Below are 26,932 nucleotides of genomic sequence, written 5' to 3' on the forward strand. Positions count from 1 at the left end.
GAGGAAAAACTGTCATGGCCATTTTCAAAGGGGTCCCTTGACCTCTGACCTCAAGATTTGTGCATGAAAATGGGTTCTATGGGTACCCACGAGTCTCCCCTTTACAGACATGCCCACTTTATGATAATCACATGCAGTATAAAGGCAATCATATTAGATGAACAGGAGAAGAAATGTAAGCACGTACTCACCATCTTCCTGATGTTGACTCCTGAGCTTCTTGCTTTCCTCCTCAGACAGAGGCTCCTGGCGCAGGGCTTCTTCATCCTCCTCCTCCTCCGCCCTCATTTTTCCATCTTCCACCTGCTGTTGGAAGCTGAATACAAAAATCAACCACCACATGTAATATATAAGTAATCATATCCTATATAGAAAAAGATACACATGAGAAAGGAATGTAATATTTGGGAGTAATAAACTTCCACTCATTGTGAACGCCGGCATCCTCGGCCGACTTTACTGTCTTTCAGAGACTGTAGCTTTTTTTGGCGAGAGAAAAACTGGCATGGACATATTCACAGGGGTCCCTTGACCTCTGACCTCAAGATATCTGAATAAAAATGGGTTCTGTGGGTACCCACGCTCACTATTTAATTGCTGAAAAATGCAATTCTTGCAGAAATCTCCAAATGTCAAAAGGTTTTTGACACAAACACACAGAGAGAGAAAGAATGTTTTTGCATCATCTTTATGTAAAGAAAAATACTGAAAGAAAGTAAAGCATTCAAAAGTATTACAAATGTACAATTTGTTAAATTTCCTTTAAGGAAGAATTCTTCAAAGACAAACATTATAAATAGGATAGAGCATAGGGAGGGGGTTTGGAATCCCCAAATCCCAAACCAGGATCTCTGACGGATCAGTTCAACATTTTGGGAAAAATAGTTTGTTATCTTTCGGAGACTGAAATGAGATTATCGATATCAAAGTCATGTTTGTGTGTTAACTACAGAGCTGGAGTCAGGATGGTCGGCCTAGCTTAAAGGGAAACAGCTAGCCTCTCTGAAATTCAAAAATAAATCTACTAACACCCCTGACGCTCACTGATTAACAACTTCAACTTGTTTGTTAAATCATTACACAAACAAATACTAGAATTACTGCTTCACGGTTGTGTGCCTCCGTCTACCAGTCAAGTTGCAGTTTACATCCATGTCCATCCTGTTAGACATCTGTGTGAAATAATTGTCATAATTAGCATATGAATTCTTGAGTTAAGGCCAAAAAACGTGCTTTGTGAGGTCACAGCGACCTCAACCTTTGACCACCAAAATCTAATCAGTTCCTCGAGTCCAAGTGGACGTTTGTGGCAAATTTGAAGAAATTCCCTCGAGGCGTTCCTGAGATATCGCGTTCACGAGAATTGGACGGACAACCCGAAAACATAATGCCTCACAGCCACGGCTGTCGTCGGCACGGAGGCATAATAAAAGACATCAGTTTGTGATTTTAGGGGGAGTTACATGTTGGAACTATTTCTTGACGAACAAAAGTTTATCCATCCACCCAGTACTTCAGTGCAGCGTCTCCACTGGTTGCCTAGCAACCTCAATGTGACGACAAGCCTCCGGGGGAAACACAGCAACCCGGCTGTTTGTCAAGAAATGGTTTCAGCCGCAGAACTCCCAATAAAACCAAACCCCAAAATGTTGAACTGTTCATTTAAAGTGACATTACTTAAAGTCATTTCACCGCAGTCCAAACAGAAACAAAATGATATGAAAAGAGTTTGTTGTATCCATCAAATCGGATCCACATCTTGCATTTGCACTTCCCGAACAAGTGAGTCCTCCAGCTCTCAGCTCGAAGGGTTCGCCGCCTCGCTCAGCAGCTCTTCAACAGTCCGCCAGCTGCTGCTGACAGATGTGAGATTAAACCTGCAGCAGATTTTAATTTGACCACACGCTCGTCTCTCGTTTCCTCGTTACTCGAGGCCTTTGAGTGTGTGGTACAGGTGTTTCGGTAAAATCACGTATCCCTCTCCCAGAGCTGTTGGCGGCTCGCGACCGGTCCTTTGTGTCTCACACGCCACCTTCAGCCTCTTTAGCTGTCTCTCCTGCCGCCGACACTTCTGCTGCGTCGTCTTCAGCTTCTTCCTCAGACTCCCCAACTGCTCCTCCAGCTGCTCGATGCGCTTCTTCTGCCAAAAAGAGTCCTCCGCTGTGTAGTTGTGGTCGCAGGAGACCGCCAGTGTTTCGCACCGGATCTCGGGAAGGCTCCTCCCGGGCTCCTCCTCCTCCTCCACTGCCAGGTCAGAGGTCAGAGGCAGAGAGAGAGGGAAGTGGATCTCTGATGTGAAGGGATCCTCCAGGGACTTTGACTGTCAGACAGAAAACAAACAAGAGTTGCTGCTTTCTGAACTACCACAGGAAAGTTTCCAGATATCAGCTGGGAGAAACCTTGAGGGGTTTGGTAGCATTATAACAGAACGCTTGGAGTTTGTCTTTAAATGTAACCGTCAGTGATGGTGGCCTTGCAGCCATTTCATGACCAGTTTGTTGACATTTTTGTAGTTCTTTTCACCAACAGGAAGATCTCATACATGTCAGAAACTCTGCAGCTTGTATGATATGAACATACGATCTAATACTTGAGCACAACAGACCCATCGTTAATGTTATTAGCCTGTGCTTTTCCTACAATGACAAGTCAAAAATAATCTTCAATCTAAACCTCATTGAAAGTCATATATTCAGTTCATAGGTGTAAATATTTAGCAATCTCTACATAAGAACCAGTTAATGCGGTGCAACCTGCTTTAGTTTATAAGCACTTACATTAGAACTAGATTATGTTTTAATTTATGAAGAGCTGGTGCAACCGGCTCCTGAACTAAAAGTTTACTTGGTCTGGATCAAATGTGTGTGGACTCTGCAGTGGAAATTCACTGAGCTGCCTCACCTTGATGTTGAGGTTGAAGGTGAAGAGCGACGGCACGGCGTTCTCCTTCAGCACTCTGTTGTTGCACTCTCTCTTGAAGCAGTCTTTGGTGAAGTGCTGCGAGCAGATGTTGCTGTACTTTGTCGGCTTGAAGTTGTTCCTCCTCATCGCCGCCACCCATTTACAACAAACATCTGGGCGCGCCAGAGGAAACCTGGCAGAATGAGAAATAAATCTAAGGTGTGCATTCACAACAAGCCTTGTTTAAAAATGGACATGTTGGAAAATTTAAAGGTCCCATATTGTGCTCATTTTCAGGTTCATACTTGTATTTTGTGTTTCTACTAGAACATGTTTACATTTTGTAATGTTCAAAAACCCTTTGTTTTCCTCGTACTGTCTGCCTGAATATACCTGTATTTACCCTCTGTCCGAAACGCTCCATTTTAGCACATTTCAACGGAATTGCGTAGCTAGGCAACAGTTTGGGTCCATGTTTACTTCCTGTCAGCTGATGTTATTTACATACTCTGCAACAGGAAATAAACTGGGACACATTTATAATGTTTATGTTTAAAACCGTGTAATGATATATGTATTGTATGTTTGTGACATCACAAATGGACAGAAATCCTAATGGCTTGTTTCAAACGTACAATTTCTGAATAAAGGCTGTGTGTTTTTCTCCGTATATTGAGCGTTTTAATCGTTTAACAGTATTTATATAGCACTTAAATCTGCTTTATAATATAAAAGACATGAAAATCTCACTTTTTACAATATGGGACCTTTAAACAATGTATTATCTAGGGATGATAATAATTTACCACTTAAAGGTAAATCCTGACAGTATGCCAGGCAGACACACAGCTGACAATTTGTACCCAATGATGACAAAAATATTCTGCCTACTGCAGGTTTAACACAACTTGCAATTTTTAGGTTGTATCAGGCTCCGTTTTAAAGCTAGCGTGAAGATACTGGCATCATGTGAAACTACAACACCTAAGGAATCCATTGGTACCAACCATGTGCATGGCCATTTTCAAAGAGGTCCCTTGACCTCTGACCTCAAGATATGTGAATGTAAATGGGTACCCACGAGTCTCCCCTTTATAGACATGCCCACTTTATGATAATCACATGCAGTTTGGGGCAAGTCATAGTCAAGTCAGCTCACTGACAGCTGTTGTTTCCTGTTGGGCTGCAGTTTGTTTTGATTTGAGCATATTATTTTATGCTAAATGCAGTACCTGTGAGGGTTTCTGGACAATATTTGTCATTGTTTTGTGTTGTTAATTGATTTACAATAATAAATGCTACTGCTCTGTAACTTGTGTTGTTAGTAGACTTAAGTCTGGTTCAGCTCGTCTCACATGTTTAACCTGTTCCTTCAAAGGATACTTCAGGCTAACATTAGCTTGACAGCCAACAATACAAAAAGAACTGTAACCAAACTCCATTCAGAATTAATGGTATTTAAGTATTTCTGGATAAGGAAAACATGTTGGGGAATATGATGAGTGTTGAACTAAGATGTAATATGTCTTGGTAAATTCGGCATATAGAAGTCTGTGAAACAGTACTTAAGGTAACACTGAAACTGGGATGTTTGGGCATCACCACAGTAACCACCATGCAGTTTAATTAGTTCATTTGGAGGATGGGGACTGCGCGATTGGTGGGCGAACTTGATGCAAACCTTTAAATTTCTCAAAATAAGATGGTGCTTGGTGAATTATCGGTGAGCCGAATTAACCAGTAAACTCTACCGACACAAGGGATGTCTTTTGTCAACTTCTACCACCACCGTACTGTTGACGACGAGCAATTAAGCTTAAATACGACATATAGTGAACGCAGTCTGGTGAACTCTGTCTTCCAGGTTTATCCGTCATGTCTGGACAGTTAACTCTAACTAGCTCACGCAAATCGTTCAGATAAACTTACTTGTGGAAGGAAATGTCTTTGTCTTTATGGTAGCGGTTCTTACAGCCGTACGCGGAGCACGTCTGAACCATGACTGCTGACCGGGACGACACGCACTGAGGCTCGGACTGATACTCTACGAGGCTCCGCTGGTGCTGCTCCACAACCTCCACACAGGCTTCACTGCCAGTAACAATCATGGCGGCGGGGATTGGGTCACGTGGACTGTGTTCTCGGATCTGATTGGCCAGAAACACCTTACGGTAATCTCTCACAATGTCCACCAGAAGGAGACAAAGAAGAAATTGTCAAATAAAATAAATAAAATAATTAAAATAAATAAAATAAATAAAATAAATAAAATAAATAAAATAAATAAAATAAATAACAATAATATATGACCCTTATACTCTGAAATATATCCTTCCATTTCATATATATATAGCTGTCAGACTCCACAACCAGCACTGCTCCCAGTAGACCACTTACACACCAAAAAACTGACAATAACCTGATATTTTCAGGTGGAATTTCATTCATTCATTCATTCAGTCATTCATTCATTCTCACTGTGCAATATCATTTTCCACTTGTGCAATTTTGGTAATAGTCAATACTGTATATACTGCTCCTATTTTTATACTTCCTTCTATTTAAATGATTCATATTTTGTTACACTTTGTTTAGCTCTTTTTTTTTTTTACTGTGTTAGCTGATGCTTCCCCTTTGCTGTTGTATACTGCAAATTTCCCCACTGCGGGACTAATAAAAGAATATCTGATCTTATCTTATCTTATATCACACTCAGATTAATTTAAATTTAAATAACTGCCATTCAACTTCAAATCTGTTATAAAAACATGTTACAGCTGCATATTTATACAAAAATGTGTTCGGAATCAGATACTTACAATTTGATTATTTCTAAATACATAAACATGTATGTGTACATGTACATTTGTGTGATAAAATGTTATGTATACATTTTAAAAATATCCACCCGCCCTTGATGAATACCATTTTATTTCTACATATATCTTTTGGGGATTTATTTTTATGGCTTATGAGGAAAAAGATACTCTGCTGTAAAAATAAAAGACTTCATTTTTAATTAAATTTTCTGAAGATGTTATTGTTATTGTTAATGTGATAGTTTGTTTAAGATATTAAAAATCACTTCAAATACTCTTGTTAGTTTCTGCTCTGTATTTTGTGCTAAAAAAAAACAATTTTAGATGCTGAATGTTGTAGTGGTTTGTAAATAAAAATTTGAGCAAGAAAAATTTATTTGTTGCGTGTTTGCTGCAGATTCCACTGGTACCATCAGTGTGAAAACAAAGGTCAATATCATGTGTTTCATATACACGATGACGTCCACTATTACTACTATTATTATTAGTCATATTTCTATTATTTTTATAGTGGTTGTTATTATAGTTGTTGCTGTGCACTTCTCTCTCAACCCAAGCGGTCAGGCAGGTGGCCTCCCATCTAGAGCCCGGTTCTGTTTGAGGTTTCTTCCTGTTAAAGGGGAGCTTTTCCTTGCAGCCGTAGCCCGAATGTTTTCTCATGAGGGAATGCTTGGTCTCTGTAAATAAAGAATATTAATTAGAGTCCTGAAATGTGTCATGAGAAAACTCCTGTTGTGATTTGGTGCTATATTAACACTTGACATATCAACATACGGTACACTGGCACCAGCAGTGTCTGTGCAGTGCTGTTAATATTTCTAGATATTTATGCTGTATTGTTATTACATTATGTAGAGGTGTGTTGCTCTTTAAGCAAACTAGCACTAGCAAACATAAAGGAAGTGTGAATATGCAAACTGGAAGAAATACACATGTAAATACCAAAATATTTTTTAATTTCAACAATTTTTCTGAAAGCAAAAAAGTGCAAAGGTACTAATATTTTTGGCTGCGACTGTATGCAATCCCTGTATGGAGGCTCTGTCAAAGCATCATGGGAGATGTAGTTGTGAAAGTCAACCAAATGTTGTCATATCTTTGTTAAAATGAGGTGTTCAGATGTTACTGTCCTGAGGCTTCAGCACTCAGTTTATCATTCACATATAAAAATAAAAGAGCAATATTTTACAGCTAGGGCAGGCTGATTCATGGGAAATGTAGTTCTATATACTACGAAAGTTAAGATGTGACTTCCAACACAAAACTTGTTGGTCAAAAAAAGAAACTTTATTAATAAAAGAGGTGTTTTCAACAGGGCAGGGTTGGTCTGAAGAGCTTTATACAGCAATGAAAGACCATGACAACTATGACGCGTGTGCGTTTATCATCACTATTCTGTTTAATATAGAGAGTCCAGTGGAAGAGCGACAAGCATAAAAAGCCCCAAACTCTTAAACCCTTTGTAGGTTCAGTTTGAACAGCTGCAGACTGTAAACTGGACATAAAAAAAACATTCTTTACAGCTCAGTTTCTCATCAGCTGGCAGCTTATTTGCAGTTGTCAAAGCTCAGAAATCTGCAAAACAGGCTTAGCTTATGATAAGGGAGGTCTTTTTTTCCAATCTATATGACTGCACTTAAACGCACCATTACAGAAGAAGGAAGGAAAGAGTGAAGAAAGGGAGGAAAGAGGGGAAGGCAACAAGGAATGAAGGGGATATATTTAAAAGAGCAAACTTCTGATTAAGGACATTATTTGTCCAATTTATACATTAGCACATGAATGTAGCACTGAAACAGAATTTAGAGAGAGATAAGTAAATAGAAAAAGTACAAAGAAAGTTTGTAGGAGGGCAGCCCAAATGAACTCTATATACAGGAAACACTGTGTTGCTTCTCCTGTTATATTTATATGTTAAAATGTACTTAAATGAACTGCTTTCAGCAAGTGCAAAAAGCATCTGCCTTTAGGAGAAAATGTCTCTGATATGTACGAAAAATGTTTGTTTCTTGTAGTCTAAATCCTATTTTTTATAGTTCTGTCCATCTTTCCTGTCAGCTACGATAACATTTTACTGGAACAATTCAGCGACGCCGATAAAAGTTTTGGAGTCTGAGAGGTTAGTTAAAGAAGTACCTCCATACTCTTTTCTTTCAGCTATTTTTATGTTGTTGTTCTTTTGCAATAAACACACCGTCTTTGGTAGTTTTCAGCGCAGTCAGCTGCATCTCACAGTCTTCACTCACTTAATAGGAACTGACTCAGGTGTCATCATAAGACCTGTGTGAACACCAGACCAAAACCAGTCAACTGGGAAGGAGTCAAAGGTCACAAGTCAGTGGACGTTCGATCACATCCAACGCCAGAGACCGTCTTTGAACAATGACCAAAGGTCATTCAATAACAACTACACCAGCTTGTTTCGTTCAAGAGTGTGAGATGCAGTTGAAATCTATGGATAAAGCTAGTAGGTGGACCTTTAAGCTTGAAATTTTCTGTGCTCACTGTCTAGGATTCAAACAAACAACCATTGCCTGTAATAAATTATTATTCTCATTATCAATTCATCTGTAAATTAATCTTTCAATTAATTATTTTTGCTATAAAATGTGTGAAAATGTCAATGACACTTTTCCAAGTCCAAGGTGATGTCTTCAAATGTCTTATTTTTGTCCAACCAACAGTCCAAAAACCCAAAGTTTACAATAATATAAAACAGGGAAAAGCAGCAAATCCTCTCAACGGAGGAGCTGCAATCAGACAGCGGCTGCTAAGTCAAATATACTCGTAACTGAAGGGATGGACAAAACTACCAAACATTTACAGATATTTCTGCAAACACTGCCTTTAAACTGAAACAAATAAAAGGCTACTGTACAATAAAATATACAGTTTGTAAGTTTGTGGCTGAAATCATTCAGTCTAAATCCCCTGTTGACAGCAGCAATGAGCCTGTCAGACAGTGGTTTCATCACAAATTTAAAAAAAAAAAAGTCTGCTTTTCAACAACAGAGTGTGATTTTATCTTTTTTTTTTTTTTTTAACTAAAAAATAAATAAAATAGAAGGAAAGTGCAACAGAGAAGAATCTGAGCACTGTCAGTTGGGTATGTTGAATATCTCTGAATACAGCAGTACCCAGAAGCCTCAGCAGCCGATGTCTATCTAGACCTGTGAAATCAGAGTTTTATCATATTCAGAGTGCTTTCTCACCGCAGTCACACACTAAACAACAAGAACTCGAAGCTTTGTCACTGGATGTTTCCTCTAGTGATGCTCTCTGGGACTCGTATTTGACTTATCTCCTAGAATTGTCACAGACACACGTTGCCTGTGCCTTTTTACAATAAAGGAAGGAACATTTCTTCAGCTCAGTGTCCTCAGTATTTGCACTGATATTTCAGCCGGGTGAGATCATACTTGCCAACCAGGAGACCTCAAAAAAAGGGAGAAAACCAGACTTTGTTTCCTGCATTCTGGAGACATTTAAAGACTGAAAATAACAAAATATTAAGTACACTGCAATAATCACCCCTCTGGTGTGAACTTGTGTGAATCTCTGATAAAAACTTATAAACTAATAAAAACTGAAACTAATCCTTTCAGACACAATGCGACAACAGCACCACTGCGCTCTGTAACATGTTGTTTCCAATGGCTTGTGCCACACCACGGTGGCTTATCGCTGCGTTGAGCAAAGCCCAACAACACAAGCATCTTCTCTACCGCGAAACAACGTAGCTGTATTGTCATCCTGGTGGAAACAGAAGGGTTTATATACACGCTGTACAGCGCCAGAAACAGGTTAAGATAACGACAAGGCAAAAAAGGTTTGTCATAAATCAGAAGTGTGACCCCGGGAGGAAAGCGGGAGAGGGCGATGAAAAACGGGAGTCTCCTGGGAAAATCGGGAGGGTTGGCAAGTATGGGTGAGATTCACGTCCCCACAGTCTGTCAGCTGACACTGACGAAGCCCCGTCCTCTGAGCTGCTGTACCGTCCTCCAGCAGAAACACAAGATACACTAAAAACTTAAAGCCTCTGCAGCAGCGTCTCTGCTCAGATCAACACTGAAGCTGCAGCATCAAAAAGTGTCTGCCACTCTTATTTTAGCACCATCTGCCAATTCTGAGTGGTATGTTGATCACTGGTATGCTGCTGCTGATCTACTGGCGTATGTCTGTTATAAATCACTCGTTTGAGTTAATTCTTGTCGTTAATTTCAACTCAAGATCCACTTACTTGTGGAGCTTTTTAGCCACATCCGCCAACTTGTTTGTTGTTGTTTTCATGGTCTCGAAAACCACGATATAAAATTGAAAGCTCAGTAAGTGGACCCGAGTTCAAATTATTTTGTCACATGTGACTGATGTCCCCTGAGTGATAACATTTCTTAACAGTAATAATAATAATAATATTAGAATAAAATAAAAACTATGGATATTTGACATGCTGCTAGTTATTGTCAAAAACAACAGGCTACATTCACTTTGCTAGCCGTATGGGGATAATACGTAGCTGCGGCTAGCCCCATTAGCTTATACCACATTCACATTATCACCAACTTTACACAATACCTGCCGGTGTAAAGTTGCACCTGTCTGTGTAAAATGGGATCAACAACTGGGATAAGTGACTTTGGGATAAATTAAACAGACTTGACGTGACATATGTCAGCAGATCAGCAGTGGTAGACCACTAAGAATTAACATATGACACCGAAGAGGAGTGCCACTTCTCTCAGCATCACTCTAAAGCTGTGTCCCAATTCAGGCTCCACTTCCTCCACAAAATACATATCATAATGCGTCAGCGAGGCTCTCCAAATCATCTGCACATCTTTTTGTTGCGTGTCACCAATGTCTGTTTCTATAGCAACAAGATATGACAGTGAAAACCTTGTCGGTTCTTAGCGTTCTCCACTTTAGATGCTGCAGGAGAAAGGAGAAAACTGTACAAACTAACTGTTATGAGTCAGACGATTTAAGTATTTAAGTTCTTCACATTCAAACTCCTTCTCTGTTCTCAATCACAGAGTGGATCTACTTCTTTCCCTTCTTTCCCTTCTTCTCCTCCTCCTCCTCCTCCTCCTCCTCTTCTTCTTCTTCTTCTTCTGTCTCCTCTTCTGTGTCTTTCTCCTCCTCTTTGTCTCCTCCATCAGCCTTTGCAGCCTGTTTACTGTTGCCATTTTCTCCTGCGCCTCCATCATTATCACCACCGACGGCCTCATCATCATCACCTTCTTTGGACTCTTCCTCATCGCCCGAATCCTGAAAATACAAACACCGCAAGAAAATGTGTTCTTTGTTTAGATTATCAAACAGACTGGCAGCAAATAGATCATAGATCTTTGTTTCTGGCTGCCAGCATTAGCTAGCACGCTAGCGAGCCTTCAATTTCCCAGGATCGTGCTTGGTGGCAGACAGAATTGCATAGGGAAAGCAAGGCTTATGGGAAACCAATCAATGCACATTATATAACATAAAAAGAACATGTTTTCTTGTGGTGGCTTTTCTAAACTGAGATGTGATTAAAGTTACTATATTCTGTTATGATCAAGGAGTTGATGAGCAGATGGCATTAGCAAGTGTAGCGCGCTAGCTAGTTGAAAACTGTTCCACTCAAGCCCCCAGGAAGAGCACCGGTCGTTGATGCCAATTTTTGTAGTGGCCAAACAGTGGTACTACAACTTCCAAATTCGTCACGGGATGCCGTTGGGCCCAAAAATACTTTTTCCCATAGACTTACATTGGGAAAGAGACGTCTGTAACTCAGCAAATTGTTTTTTTAGGTGAATCAAGTTCCCAGTACAAACACTTTAATAGCCCTTATTTAAATCATTGGTTCTTTAAAGTCCTGCGATGGACTGGCGACCTGTCCAGGGTGCACCCTGCCTTCGCCCAATGTCGGCTGGGATCGGCTCCAGCCCCCCCGCGACCCCTAACGGGATAAGCGGTTGCAGATGGATGGATGGATGGATGGTTCTTTAAAGTTGTAAAATGCACTAATAGCCGAATCCAGAGTTATAAAGGTCCCATATTATGCTCATTTTCAGGTTCATACTTGTTTACATGCTTTAATGTTCAAAAAAAACTTTATTTTCCTCATACTGTCTGTCTGAATATACCTGTATTCACCGCCTGTCTGAAACGCTCCGTTTTAGCGCATTTTGACGGAATTGCAACAGAATTGCGTCTCAGGTCCCATATTATAAAAAAGTGAGATTTTCATGTTTTTTTTTATTATAAACAGGGCTTGAGTCCATATATAAATAAGTCCTTGTATAATATAACAAGCTGTCAGGATTTCTGCCAATTCGTGATGTCACGAATCTACAATATTTAAACCCTTGACACAATTTTAAACGTAAACATTCTAAATGTGTCCCAGTTTATTCCTGGTTGCAGTGTATGTGAATGTCATCAGCTGACAGGAAGTAAACATGGACCCAAGCTGTTGCCTAGCAACGCAATTCCATTGCCATTCCGTTGAAATGCGCTAAAACGGAGCGTTTCTGACAGAGCGTGAATACAGGTATATTCAGACAGACCTGATGAGAAAAATAATATGTTGTTTGAACATTAAGAATGAAAACATGTTCTAGTAGAAACACAAAATACAAACATGAACCTGAAAATGAGCACAATATGGTACCTTTAAGTGTAAAGTTAAGTGACTATGTGTGAGGTGGTGTACTGTACCTGCTTCAGGCGGTTCCACCTCCGGCTGGGTACCCGGGCCTTCATCCTCTTTGACAGCGCCAGCAGCTTGTTGTGTCTCTGCCTCTTCTTCAGCTTCTCCGCCTCGTCGACCTTCTTCTTCTCTGCATGATCCGAGTCCGACTCATCTCGCGGCTGCAGCCTGCTCCTCTTCTTCTGATGCACCTTCCTCTTCACCTCCTTGCTCCTCTTCTTCTTCTTCTTCTCCTCCTCCTCATCATCAGTGCTGTCCTCCTCTCCGGAACTGGAGGACGAGGAGCTGCTGTTGTCTCCTCCCAGGAACGAGCGCTTTCTGCGGGTGACTGAGCGGCTGTGGTCGCTGGAAGTCGCCCCGGAGTCGTCGTCTCCGCTCCGGCCTCCTCGCTCCTCCTGCTCGCTGTCCTCCTCCTCCCGGGAGCTCTGGTAGTCGGACTCGGACCCGTTGGAGGAGGAGGAGGAGGAGGTGAAGGAGCCTTCGTCACTGTCGTCCAGGATGGAGTTGGGCAGGCCGATCTGCCTCTTCTTGTTTGCGTCCACTTTGGTTTTCCGCATCGAGGCGAACATCTTCCGCTTGTACAAGCTCTCCATGATGGCAGACCAGTGACATTAAACAGAAACCCGAGAAAGAGGCGCGGACCTGGGGGTAAAGATAGATAGCTTCTGACCGTTATTACAACAACCACAGCATGGTATTCATGTTAATAACTCAACATTTCACCTCTGTGCAGATTTATATTGGATTATTTACGGAAACGGACTGCCTATAAGTGTTTCAAATACGGATTTAGGAGGTAAGAGAGGCTCGTTTCGTAAGTGTTTTCTTCTCAGTGTAGCTAGCTGTGTGTTATTGTTGTGGCTCCCTCTTCGTCTTATTCGCTGGAAGAAATTACAGCACAGACTGTTAGAGCGCCTCCTGTGGAGTAGAGAAGAAGAATTATAAAAAGAATAAAAAGAAGAATTATAAAAATAGTTAAAAGAATTATGAAAATAAGAATTATAAAAAGAATAAAAAGAAGAGTGAAATATGAATCCATCAATAAATACTTCAAATTAAAAAGGGTTTTACAAAAACTATATTTCATTTGTAAATTCTTCTTTTTATTGCCCATTAAAATGACAATTAATGAATTACTTTGTAATTTATTCCATTTATTCATGGATTAATAAATCAATTTGTAAACAAATTTATTAAAGGTCCCACATCGTGCTCATTTTCAGGTTCTTACTTGTATTTTGTGTTTCCACTACAACATGTTTACATGCTGTATTGTTAAAAAAACAACTTTGTTTTCCTCATTCTGTCGTGCCTGAAATACCTGTATTTTTATTTATTTTTTTACCTCTGCCTGAAACACTACGTTTTAGTGCATTTCAACGGAATTGCAACGGAATTGCAACGGAATTGCGTTGCCAGGCAACAGTTTGGGTCTGAATTAGGTGGGTCCTATATCGTGCTCATTTTCAGGTTCATACTTGTATTTTGTGTTTCTACTAGAACATGTTTACATGCTGTAATTTTAAAACATTATTTTCCTCATACGTTTCGTTTTAGTGCATTTCAACGGAATTGCGTTGCTAAGCAACAGTTTGGGTCCATGTTTACTTCCTGTCAGCTGATGTTATTTACATACACTGCAACAGGAAATAAACTGGGACACATTTAGAATGTTTATGTTAAAAACCGTGTAATGGTCTATATATTGTATATTTATGACATCACAAATGGACAGAAATCCTAACGGCTTGTTTCAAACGCACAATTTCTGAATACAGGCTGTGTGTTTCTCTGTATATTGAGTGTTTTGATAGTTTAACAGTATTTATATTGCACTTAAACCTGCTTTATAATGTAAAAGACATGAAAATCTCACTTTTTACAATATGGGACCTTTAATGCCTATTTGTATTGTATAATTAGTTATTAGTCAATTAAATGCTGTATTATTATTTTTCGTGACTCTTGTGGTCCTCCATAAAAAGAGACCAAACCAAAGCTAAGAGGAGGGTGAATGTTGGACTTACATTGATCAAGTGGCCAGAAGCACAACTCCAACATGATGATGACATTGCTCTGCTTTATGTGGAATTAGGCAGCTGCTTGCAAACATGTTAGCAACAACTTAATAAGGTGATAAAATGTCAGGGCTATGAGTCTGTCAGACTGTTGTGGAGTTCCTCTGCCCCCATAGAGGCCTAGAAAAATCAACGAATGCAGCCTTAAGAAAGAAACCAGCTCTCAGATTGAACTTTCAGTGGGATTTTAATGTTAATATGAATTTATAACAGGTTGGTGAGTTTTTACTGTTTGTATCACATGATGAAACAATGACATAGGCTACTGTATTCATCAGAATCTGGAATAATCTCCATCACTGATGATAAATTCTGATGACCTTTGACCCTATCAGGTCATCAGTCAGGACTTCTGTGCCAGGAGCGTGCTCAGTTTAATCTTCCCGTCCATGGAGGCGGTCAGGCAGGTGCCGCAGTCCACCGCCGAGCACCAATCAACCGTCACCACCGGTGCTTTGTGCCCGCCTAGCGACAGCACACTCTCCAGAGCCGGCTCCCCGTTGGTCTGCTGGAAGACGGGGAGGTGAAACATGTTAGAAAATCAAATTATAAAACATAGTTTAAACAAAAATATTCATTATAAACCAGCAAGGGTAAACAAAACAAAAAAAGTGTGAAAATATTCATGTTCCTTTAACCAGTAAAAACTTCACAATTACTGATTTAATTTCTTATTTTAAAAAAAGTGCATAAAAAATAATAAAAAATATACACAACATATATACAAATTTTAAAGAGAATTTCAAGAAGGTTTCGATATAAATAAAAAAAAGTTTGACCAGAACAGTTGAGTATGGATGAGAGGTGCACATATGATGATGAATTTCCCTTGAGTCGGGATAAATACATTTTTACATTTAATCTTATCTTATGAAGGTGTATTTACTCTGTATATTTGTCCTCCATTGCTGGAACAGGTCAGGATGTGTTGGCCTTCAGAGTCGAAGGCAAAGAGTCGACCTCGAGGAACCTGAACCTGAACAAGAGTTCACTCACAAATTTAGAAATCAACGTTTACATTCAATTTATTTGATCTATTTCATTCTTTTAACTTGGATTTATTTTCCTGTGACCTAATTAATTATGCCTGTGATGTCATCCTGGTTTTTCTAAATGCTTTAGTAAAAGAGAAGTAAATGACACACATAAATAATATATACTGCGGATAAACCTGTTTCCATGGTAACACTACTTACCTGTCTGTATCCGCTGTACCCTGACAGGACGAAGGGCCCGGTGGCGTCCTGAGGTAAAGCCTGCTCTGACTGCTTCACCCCACACCGATGGATGTTCCACTGGATGAACTGAACACACACACAGATTCATTCAATTAATATAATATAATATAATATAATACAATACAATACAATACAATACAATACAATACAATACAATACAATATAATATAATATAATATAATATAATATTATATTATATTATATTATATTATATTAATGAATATAATATAATATAATATTATATTAATTTAATGAATATAATATAATATAATAGCAACATTAAAACATGTTTTGAAAAGTCCAAGATTTAAAATATATATTTTTTATCTGTAGACAGTCTATAACCATGATGGATTTTCAACAAAATAAACACACACCTTGCCATCTTCTCCGATGCTGAAGACTGTGTTTTCGTCATAGCTGAACTCCACACTGTAAACTTCTCCGTCGTGAGCTCTCCAGCTCATAGCGCTCTCATACCGCTGCATATCTACAGCAGAGAATTCAGTTATACTGTTTGACTCATATGGAAATGTTACAGAAATTACTCCAAAATAATAAAAAAAAAGTAGAACTCTGTTTTCACACAGCAACTTATCGTCACTACACATCAATATACTGTATTGTACAATATGCTGTTTAACGTGCAGAGCTGGTTCAGTAAGATATTAAAATGCTCAGGACTGATTTAATAGTCTTTGCTGAGAAGAACAAATCAGATAATAAGAAAAATATTTCGAAAGATGTCACTCGGAGCTCTTATCTGTCATTATCTCTGAGCGTTTACACTGTAAGTGAGCAGAAATAGTTAACTAAGGAATCTACAATGAAAATAAATTATTAGTTGTGTCCTTGATAAACACCGACCAAACAGTCTGATGACTCCGTCAGCAGCTCCGGTCACGAGCAGGTTTCCATTGTGGTTGAAGGCTGTGCAGTTAATGGCTACTGGTTCAGGTTCTAGAGAGAACTGGAGCTGAGAGACACACAGAACACTGATTACACTACAGCCACATTACATACACTAAATCTAATGCTAAACATGCAATTGCTAACACTATAATTACCATGATAACATTAGTATACACATTAAGTTATTAGTGTTACCGTATCATTTTATGCCTAAACCTAAAGAAGTTGTAGTTTTATTGCCTCAACTTAAAGAAGTTGTAGTTTTGTTGCCTAAACCTAAAGAAGTTGTAGTTTTATTGCCTCAACTTAAAGAAGTTGTAGTTTTGTTGCCTAAACCTAAAGAAGTTGTAGTTTTATAGCCTAAACCTAAAGAAGTTGTAGTTTTATTGCCTCAACTTAAAGAAGTTGTAGTTTTATTGCCTCAGCTTAAAGAAGTTGTAGTTTTGTTGCCTAAACTTAAAGAAGCTTTTTTGTTTGTGTTCAAAACATGAAGTTACATTCAGTTTTACATGTTAGAACGTGTTGCTTTTAAGTTTCACTTTCACTTTTACAACATAGTAGGCCTAGTAGGCCCCTATTGACCCACATCTATGGTGCTTATAGTAACTGATAACGCCTATTTAATGGCCTGACCAAAGTCGAAACGGGTGCAATAACTGTTACTGAACTAGCTGCTTAATTACCTGCTGTTTGACAGTCTTGGTGTCCCAGAGCAGCAGCTTTCCAGACACCGGTATAGGAAGTCGTGATCCAGGTTCGCCATTTCCAGATCGACTAAGAGCTGCCGCTGTACAGACAAACGACGAACCGCTGGGACTGCAGGCTAAAGACAAGATACTGAGAGCCAGAGGAGGGACATATTATTATCAGAATTTGTACTTCAACAACAAACATTATTCATTGCTCTGTGACAAAATACAAAACTTAAGCATGTAGTTTTTACCCAAAACAAAATAAAGTGTAAAAAAAGTGTAACACAGTACAGTGGACAGACAAGCAGGATTACCGCGGATGAGTTTCATCGATGTTCATCTCATAAAGATTCTTCTTGGCGTCCGTATCGTACAGCCGCACTGTGCCAACACCGCTGCCTAGTAACAACTGACCACACACAGAGAGCAGTTTATTGATGACTGAATGTAATCATTTATCAGGTTAAAGTATAAATAGAAACCTGATTAATGCTGTTAATGACACTAAACTCAGTTAACGTGCAGTCTGTGTGTTGTTCTTACCAGTCGGTCTGGTTTGGTGGCCCACTCCAGAGACAGCAGAGGAGACTTGGACATAATGGTGGCTTTGGTCTGCATGATGGGGTTGAATGACCACACCTGAGGGAGAGGAGGATGAAGGCCTTATTATGTGTTTCAATTAGTTATGTACGGTAATATGCATGTTGTTGTTTTTTATTTTCTATGTTCGTAAAACCTACAACAACTCATTCTCATATGTAATGTTCCTCCTATATAATATTCATTTAGCCCCTATAGACATATTGTCATCTGTACAAACCTCTCCTGTGACTTATGACTTCACCTGTATATATAAAATCTATCCTCTAATATCCATCTTATATATTCTCACTTAGTCCCATATGCATACAGCTCTATGCACATAACCTAGATGTATATACACCACATATATCCTCATTTGTATATATTGTCTTAATCAGCACTGCTTTGATGCAAAACTGCATTTCGTTGTACTTGTACTATGTGCAACGACAATAAAGTTGAATCTAATCTAAAAGACAAATTATGCAGATTCACCTTGATGACTCCGTCTACGTCCAAACTGGCAACCCGGCGACCGGAACAGTCAACCCTGGAAAACAGAGGAAGGAGAAATGGATGACCGAGAGAATGATGTTTTCGGTTTTATCTTTTATGTGACTTTAAAAGTCGGTCAAGTCCACCTGCAGTTAAAATCTATGACTTTGCTGAGAAACCAAGCAGGCTCATGACCAGTTAAACCAAACTGGGGAAGTGTGTTGAAGGCTGACCTGCAGTGCATAATGGAGGAGTGGTGTTCTGCGTACTCCTCCTGGCTGAGTTTGATGAAAGGCTGTTCCACTGAAAGACCTCCTCCTTCTTCTCCTCCTCCGCAGTTCTTGCTGTTCGAGCAGGAGGCGGGAGGTTCGCTGGAGGTCTCGGCAAGAAGCTCCGTCTCTCCCGCCTCCCCTTTCTTCTCTGGTGTCTGAAGATAATACATGGAAGGCTATTGTCAGTATAGTCTGGCAACCTGTCCTAAGCTTCAGCAATAACGTTCTATTTCTCTGATTCACTGCCTTGTTCTCACTAACTCCGCTCCCTCTCTTCATTCACTCTATAGCTCGCTCTCTCGAGCCGACGAGGAGGAGGGGCCAACTTTGAATGTTTACAAACAGCAACCAACAGCTGCTACATATTATACATTTAATAAAAACTGACTGAACAAGGAAACCAGATGTTGTAAAAATGCACCAAACTGCTGTGACCTTCAGGTACCTGCGGTGGTGGTTTGGAGAAAAGCTCCTTCCTGTCTTTCTCATGGTCCTGGATTCTCTTGTGTCTGGGATATGTTGGCTGGTTTGTAGGTTGGTTTGTTGACTGGTTTGTCGAGTGGTTTGTCGACTGGGAGCTCGCGGGTTCACTGGTTGATGCCTGGCTGGACACTGGCTTCACCTCCTTGGCTTGGACTGCCTCTTTTGACTTTGCAGGCTAGAAAAGACAAATTAATTTTAGATACAGAAGATGATCTCAGGTCAGAATTATATCAGTCACTCACAATGTTGAGGACCTTCAATATGGCTGCCAGAGATTACAGCTATAACATAACATCTGTGAAGCTCCCTACAGGTCTCTGAAGAGATTTTTAAAGCCTGATAAGGGCGCACACCCGTTGAGGACAAAGCGGTGTGGCGTTGGCGATGGTGTGATAGACCGAAACGTCTGTCAAACAAGAGAATCATCTCCAAACTTTTAAACACCTTCTCCTCTTACCGGATTGCTCGATAGGTCTTTCCTGCCCACCGCTACCTGGCTTGGCGAGGACCCAGAGCTGAACTGAGCGGGTTTCCCCGGAGTGCGTCTGGCCTGCGGCAGGAATGTAGAGAAGAAGTTTCTGGAAGGAGTGGTGGTGGTGCTGACAGGGCGCTGGCTCGACACCAAGTCTCTGGGGGTGAACAAAGCAAAGCAGATGAGATTTTACGTCGGTGGGGAGAAAGGCAATGATGACAAAGCAATCACGTATTAACAGTTGTTTTTAGCCACCCTAGTGGCCCTGGGAATGACAATGTCTGTCAGTGCACCACCATGAAATATTTTCTAGACATTCATGGTTCAGTTTGTTTTTCTTAACAATGAACATTAAAGAACTGCTAGGCTAGCTGTAGGCTCTTAGTTTTATTGCAGCCTAATCAGCGGACGCCAACAGTACAAACTGTGAACTGCATTCAGCCAAGTACTGTAACACACGGGACCTCATGTTGTTGGGCCGTCTTGTTTCTTTTTATCTTGTTTAATAGAAGCTAGTGTCCAGTTCAATGTCTTAATTAAGGATGTTCCTAACAACTATTTTCCCTGATGTTTAAACGGAAGTTTAAAATAGTCGACTAGGCTAAGGTAAGAAAACACAAAATTGATCACAATTTAATCTATAAGGTTAAACATTGTGTATAAGAGCCATTTGAAATTATGAATCACATTTTTCAATAACCAAATCATATTTTCAATGCGATCAGACCTCCATCGATTGATGTAATAATTTCCAAAATTCACAATATGTTTCAATATAACAAAATATTCTGCTTCAAATTCTAATTTGTTGGCTTTTAGCCTTTCAAAAACAACTTTTTCACTGTGGTAAAAAAAAAAAAAACTGTTTACACTAGCATAACATTCATTATCCGTAACCGCTTATACTATTCAGGGTCGCGGGAGTGCTGGAGCCGATCCCAGCTGACCCTGGACAGGTCGCCAGACTATCACAGGGCTGACACATAGAGACAGACAACCATTCACGCTCACATTCACACCTAGCCGGAATCGAACCTGCGGCCCTTTTGCTGTGAGGCGACAGTGCTAACCATTGCACCACCGTACATTTGTAGTGTAAAAAATTGGATATTTGTTGACCATACCTTTTTTTGGTCACTGCTGCAGAAAGAAACTAGAATTACCTCCTTAGGGTTTTATGCCTCCGCCAACCAGTCAATTTACATCCATGTCTGTCCTAAACATCATCACTTCATCATTTTATCCTGTCAGACATTTACGTGAAATTGTCATTATTAGCATATGAATTCTTGAGTTATGGGCAAAAATGTGTTTCGTAAGGTCGCCGTGACCTTTGACCACCAAATTCGAATCAGTTCATCCTAAAGTCCAAGTGGATGTTTGTGTCAGATGTAATGAAATTCTATCCAGGCGTTCCTGAGATATCACATTCACGAGAATGGGACAGATGTGAGGTCACAGTGACCTTTGACCATCAAAATCTAATCAGTTCATTCTTGAGTCCAAGAGGACTTTAGTGCCAAATTTGAAGGAATTCCCTCCAAGCGTTCCTAAAATATCGCTTTCACGAGAACGGTACGGGCAAACGGACGGACGGACAACCCGAAAACACAGGTGCGGAGGCATAAAAATAATATGTGTTTGTGAAATGATGTTATGTTTTACTGTAAATTAAAGTGTGTTATTAGTAGTACTCATTTCAGAGTGTATGATATTTATTATATATTCTACAGTCCTCTGTCAGCGTGTGATAAACCAGAAACAACAATTCATCAGGTGAATTGTTTATTTGGCAACAGCAACTGCATCACAGCATACAGTGTAAAACAGCATACGCTTTTTAAATAGATATTTTATATCAATAAACAAAATAATTCAGCAGTTATTTCTGCATTAAAGTACCTTAAAATTCTTCTAAAAGTGACTCTGGGATAAAGAAAAATACGAAGCTTCTGAACGACCAAAAAAAAAAAAAAACGTCCTCACATTCCTCCCTCTTCATCACGTCTCATAACACTGATGTTTCTAGGGAAGATTATTAACGCCAAAACCTTTCTACTTTATCCTCAGAGTTCAGAGATGAATCTCACAACTCAAATCATACTTTCAACTTTTCAGTAGCATTAGCAAAGAACTTTAGCGCCCTTCATTTAGCAGGAAGTTGGCCATGTTATGTTCTAAAATTCAGCAAAGAGCTCTATTCTATATAACCAACATATTAGACTTCATAGTGAAACTTTTATAATAAATTAGCAGTAAAACAAAAGCAGTCAGTCAATGCACTGAGGTAAAATTGAACAACAAGCTAGCATGCTAAAGTGCCAACACTAGAAACATTTCATGTGTCTGTCCCGTGTTTGGTGGTACGAAATAAATTAAAAAAAAACATCAGGGTAAAAAACACAAAGCTGCGATGGACGGAAAGACCTTTTAGAGAGAAGATATAAGAGGGCTGCCATCTGTAACAACACGTAGCACAGTTTTTGTTTTTCCATTTAAAGGGTAACTCTGAAAGTGCTTGTTCTTGCGTAGTTTTAGTGTAGCTTAGTGTTATCTTGACAATGTCATGGCCGTATCTTTAAAAAGTTTATATCCAGAGATTCTAATACATCACAAATATAATACTTCCATTTCATTTAAAGCACAGCCACCATATTGGGTGCACCAAAGAAGTACAAAGTCCCTCTGGGTCGGTGGGATCAGCCATGTTAGAAATGTATAGACTCCTGGTCCAATAAATAACTTCCGTTCAAAGTAGTGCTGCCAATCGATTCAAATATTTAATCGCAAATTAATCGCATATTTTTTATCTGTTCAATAAGTAGCTTAAAAGGGAGATTTGTCAAGTATTTAATACTCTAGGTCAGAGGTCAAGGGACCCCTTTGAAAATGGCCATGCCAGTTTTTTCCTCTCGAAACTTCAGCGTAAGTTTGGAGCATTATTTAGCCTCCTTCGCGAAGAGCTAGTATGACATGGCTGGTACCAATGGATTCATTAGGTTTACTAGTTTCATATGATATGAGTATCTTCACTTTGGCTGTAAAACTGAGCCCGCTACAACCTAAAAATCTCCAGTTGCGTTAAAGAAATTAGTGGCGTTAAAACTAATTTGCATTAACGCGTTATTATGGCGTTAACTTTGACAGCCCCAGTTAAAAGCATTATGTTGACTGTCTTTTAAATCAGCACAACGAACATTAAATACACTGACAGAATGGCAGCCATCTTAGTTGTAGCCAGTCATCAATAAAGACAGAGATGTTAGTGTCTCACAGCTCAGTGTCTCCCAGACGGTCCATGTTCTGGACGTACACCGGCAGCTTGTGGTGGACCATCTCGTCTACCTCCCTCTGGTCCCGACTCTCCGTCTGCAGGGCAAACAGCTGGAAGAGATACGACAAGACAGACTGGTCAGATACTACAACGAGACATATGATACCTCAATACCATTTAGCCAAACGTCAGCATGAGACTGATGAGAAAAAACTATTCACATGTTGCATCAATGAAAAAAAACAATGCCTGCACTGATTCCAAACCACAAAATATAAATAGACAACATTCATCCAGTCAAAATGTTCAACAGTGATTACCACAGCCGTACTGTATATATACACCAATAGGCTGACAGGCTCTATGATGACAGATGCGGTTAACCATCCAACCCGCCCAGGGTGATAAACATCTCAAAGAAATGAACAATTCAAGAAGGTATAACAAAAAGTACAAGTACAAATGCAATACAAAATATCACTAATTACAGTTCTGAGCAAGAAGGGAAAACTTGAAATGTTGTGCAAAAGCATCTTTAAAATTCATATACAGTATAATCCCAAAAATATATAAAATAAATAAAGTTATAAATATATATATTATAAATTATAAATATATATATATATATATATATATATATATATATAATTATCAAATAATGTTTATAATAAAGTAATTTTCGATACATTTTGAGGTAAATATTGGGGTAATTTGGCAGTAATTCCTAAGAAATTTAAAATAGGTTACTTGCTAATTATCACCTAATTACAATTAAATTTGCGGACCTGTAAAATGAAGTGTTACAAAACATTTTCTTAACCATTTTATTCTCACCAGCTGGCGGAGCTGTTCGTTCTCTTCTGTCACGCTCGTCATCTTCTGGACTTCGGCATCAAAACTCAACAGGACCGGCTGGGGTGAGAACAAGTTAAGGACTGGAAACCAGCAAATCCAGAGTTTAAATGGCACACAGTGGACACAGTGTTTCAGAGTTTCTGACATGCATTACAACATCTTCATTGTTAAATTTAATGCAGCTACAAACATTAAACTGCAAACTTCTTCAGCTGAAGGATATGCATACACTGGAAGAGGACCGACAAGAAGTTGTGCAGTGAAACCAGGAAGGTGTCAGACCACTGGCGGGAGAAGTACGGAGAGAAGGCGGGGTTCTGCTCGGGCGTGGGGATGAACGGCAGGATAAACCAATCACGCCACTCGACCTGACTCTGCAGCTCTAACGCCTGCTTCTGGAAAAACTCCTGAGTCCTCTCCAGGTTTCCTTTCTAGGAAAACAAAAGGACGAAGGCGTGGTTGTACAAGAGAGATTTTTTAACTGTTCGTACTTGATTTCTCTACTACAGGATGTTACCTGGATGGTGTTGATGACGTAGTATCTGTACAGGCTGGTTCTCAGCTTGTTGACTGTTGATCTGTAAACATCCTCCAGTCTGCAGAACAGACGTCTGTCCAGGTAAAGCCAGTACTCCTTTAGACCAAACAAGTCGAAGCTGTGGACAAACTGCTGCAGCTGATCGATGATCTTATCCACCTGCAAACAGAAGATGTTTTAGAACCTAAAAATACACATCCATTTCTTAGTTTAGGGAAAAGAATCAAATTCTTAAGACAAAAACAGATCCATCCACATGTCCATCAGCCGTACCCTGAAGCCTTTCTCCTTGTCGGCTTTGACCTCGGTGTCCAGGTGTTTCAGAGTGCTGGTGAAGCCGCGGTAGATCAGATACTCTCTCACATGCTCGTCTGTCCTCTCTACTGCTGACCCCATGGTGACCTCTGATCCTGCCAGGTACAATGTACAATACAGTTAATACAATACGATCAGAAAAAAAGAACTCATCTGTTTGGCCTTCTGTTATTATTCAGTTAAACTGTTCTGACCATATAAATGTCTGTGATGTTGCATTATATTTTTATGCTTCTTTATTTTTGTCATGAGAAGGGTCTGAAACTAGCACCCGCCACCCGCCAAATGCGGGTACGTTGTTGGCTCGAATTGGATAAGAAGGCTAATGATCAAATATTGCTGCCAGCCAGCAGGTGGAGTTAATGAAGACGGGATAAATCACACACAAGACAACTTCAAATGCTAATTTTGTGGGATCTTTTATTGTCTTCCCATTTTTTAGTCTTTAACATTAAAGTAAATAAGAGCTTAGTTTTACCAGTTTACCAAAACAAACAAGGTATTGTTCGAATTAAAGTTTATCTTGTACTATTTCAGCACCAACACGTCACAAACACGGTAGGTATTTGGCACAAATACGGTGGTTTTAATGTTTTTAAGAAAGAAATGGAACTATATATTAAAGGTCTCATATTGTAAAAAGTGTGATTTTCAGGTCTTTTATATTAGAAAGCAGGTTTAAGTGCTATATAAATACTGTTAAACTATCAAAACGCTCAATATACGGAGAAATACACACAGCCTGTATTCAGAAATTGTGCGTTTGAAACAAGCCGTCAGGATTTCTGTCCATTTGTGATGTCACAAATATACAATATCTAGACCATTTACACAGTTTTAAACGTAAACATACTAAATGTGTCCCAGTTTGTTTCCTGTTGCAGTGTATGTGAATAACATCAGCTGACAGGAAGTAAACATGGACCCAAACTGTTGCCTAGCAACGCAATTCCATTGCAGTTCCGTTGAAATAAACTAAAATGGAGCGTTTTTAGACAGGAGGGTGAATACAGGTATATTCAGACAGAGAGAATGAGGAAAATAAAGTGTTTTTTTAACATTACAGCATGTAAACATGTTCTAGTAGAAACACAAAATACAAGTATGAACCTGAAAATGACCATAATATGGGGCCTTTAATGTTTTTAAGAAAGAAATGGAATTATATATTAAGACTATATCTTCTTCATAAAACAAAAATTCTAGTAAAACGATGAGTTTATGTGTGTTAACTTATCAAACTTTCCAAACTTCACTTTACAAAGGAGACTAAATATGTGTGTCTCAGAGGGGTTAAGATTGAACTATGCATGAAACTGCTCTAACTTTGTTAAACGCGATTTTAAGTCATATTTTTGTTATATTCTGAGAAATTTTAATAATACTTGGAAGTTTTCATATATGCCGAATCAACATACGTATCACGTTTATACAAGAAATGCCTTCAGTTGTGTCTTAATGTTTACGTACCTCGTTTTATAATGAAGATTAGCTTCACTTAGCAGGTTTTATAATGGAGTTTGGTTCCTTCCTGCAGCACAAACAGCAACGTAACGTTATACCACCGTTAAACCTCCTTCAACCCGCAGAAAACAAACACCAAACGTTATTTAGATCCAAGTAGCAGCTGGAGCATCTGCTTCTCCGTCATATTCTGAATGCAATAAGATCGAATAAGATGTGAACATGTTTACACAACAACAGCAAAGAGGAAACTCTCTTCCTGTTGTAGTTTGTCACCTGACGGGATCACGTGATGAGGTCATGTGACGTAGACAGCTGGTGGTGAAGCCAGAGCGCCCTCAGGAGGACAACATGGACAACATGTCCAACATGTCCAACATGCCTCTGGAGGACAACATGTCCAACATTTCCAACATGCCTCAGGAGGACAACATGTCCAACATGTCCAACATGCCTCAGGAGGACAACATGTCCAGTCCAAGGATCATGGATAGTTTTTATTGTCATTCCAGACACATGCTTTATATAAATGCATGTTTTTTTTTTATCTGTGGAAGATGTGACTCAAACATAAATAATGTTATTAAACTTTTTAAATGTAAAAGACTAAAGCCTACCTGTTCTCTGCACTGACTATTAGAAGAGCCTCTCATTAACTAACAGGGCTAGAATGGACATTCAAGTCAGCATTATATACAGTATATAATATATATATATATATATATATATATATTATATACGTATGTGTGTGTATATATATATATAAAGTATATATATGTAATAAAATATATTATATATAGTATATATAATATACTATATATAGTATATATATATTCTATAATTATAATTAT

At 39.2% G+C, this 26,932-nt stretch overlaps 3 protein-coding genes across 3 annotated transcripts; all 3 read right to left on the reverse strand.

Moving 5' to 3' along the window:
- Window positions 1-672: 672 nt before the first annotated feature.
- On the reverse strand, window positions 673-5,042 carry thap1 (THAP domain containing, apoptosis associated protein 1). Its single transcript, XM_074617870.1, has 3 exons — window positions 4,831-5,042; window positions 2,902-3,094; window positions 673-2,320 (listed from the first exon to the last, which is right to left on the reverse strand). The coding sequence occupies exons 1-3, from the start codon at window positions 5,007-5,009 to the stop codon at window positions 1,925-1,927; spliced, it is 768 nt and encodes a 255-aa protein (XP_074473971.1). The 5' UTR covers window positions 5,010-5,042; the 3' UTR covers window positions 673-1,924.
- Window positions 5,043-6,659: 1,617 nt separating this feature from the next.
- Window positions 6,660-13,297, reverse strand: LOC141757460 (uncharacterized). Its single transcript, XM_074617958.1, has 2 exons — window positions 12,420-13,297; window positions 6,660-10,988 (listed from the first exon to the last, which is right to left on the reverse strand). The coding sequence occupies exons 1-2, from the start codon at window positions 13,002-13,004 to the stop codon at window positions 10,761-10,763; spliced, it is 813 nt and encodes a 270-aa protein (XP_074474059.1). The 5' UTR covers window positions 13,005-13,297; the 3' UTR covers window positions 6,660-10,760.
- Window positions 13,298-14,657: 1,360 nt separating this feature from the next.
- Window positions 14,658-26,369, reverse strand: wdr91 (WD repeat domain 91). Its single transcript, XM_074617946.1, has 18 exons — window positions 26,088-26,369; window positions 24,576-24,712; window positions 24,282-24,461; window positions 23,988-24,195; window positions 23,744-23,826; window positions 22,910-23,019; window positions 19,621-19,792; window positions 19,126-19,338; window positions 18,642-18,835; window positions 18,409-18,463; window positions 17,875-17,970; window positions 17,646-17,740; window positions 17,323-17,476; window positions 16,595-16,703; window positions 16,105-16,217; window positions 15,686-15,793; window positions 15,376-15,465; window positions 14,658-14,997 (listed from the first exon to the last, which is right to left on the reverse strand). The coding sequence occupies exons 2-18, from the start codon at window positions 24,696-24,698 to the stop codon at window positions 14,833-14,835; spliced, it is 2,268 nt and encodes a 755-aa protein (XP_074474047.1). The 5' UTR covers window positions 24,699-24,712; window positions 26,088-26,369; the 3' UTR covers window positions 14,658-14,832.
- Window positions 26,370-26,932: the final 563 nt, after the last annotated feature.

This window comes from Sebastes fasciatus, chromosome 19, assembly GCF_043250625.1.
Source record: "Sebastes fasciatus isolate fSebFas1 chromosome 19, fSebFas1.pri, whole genome shotgun sequence".
Lineage (NCBI taxonomy): Eukaryota > Metazoa > Chordata > Actinopteri > Perciformes > Sebastidae > Sebastes > Sebastes fasciatus.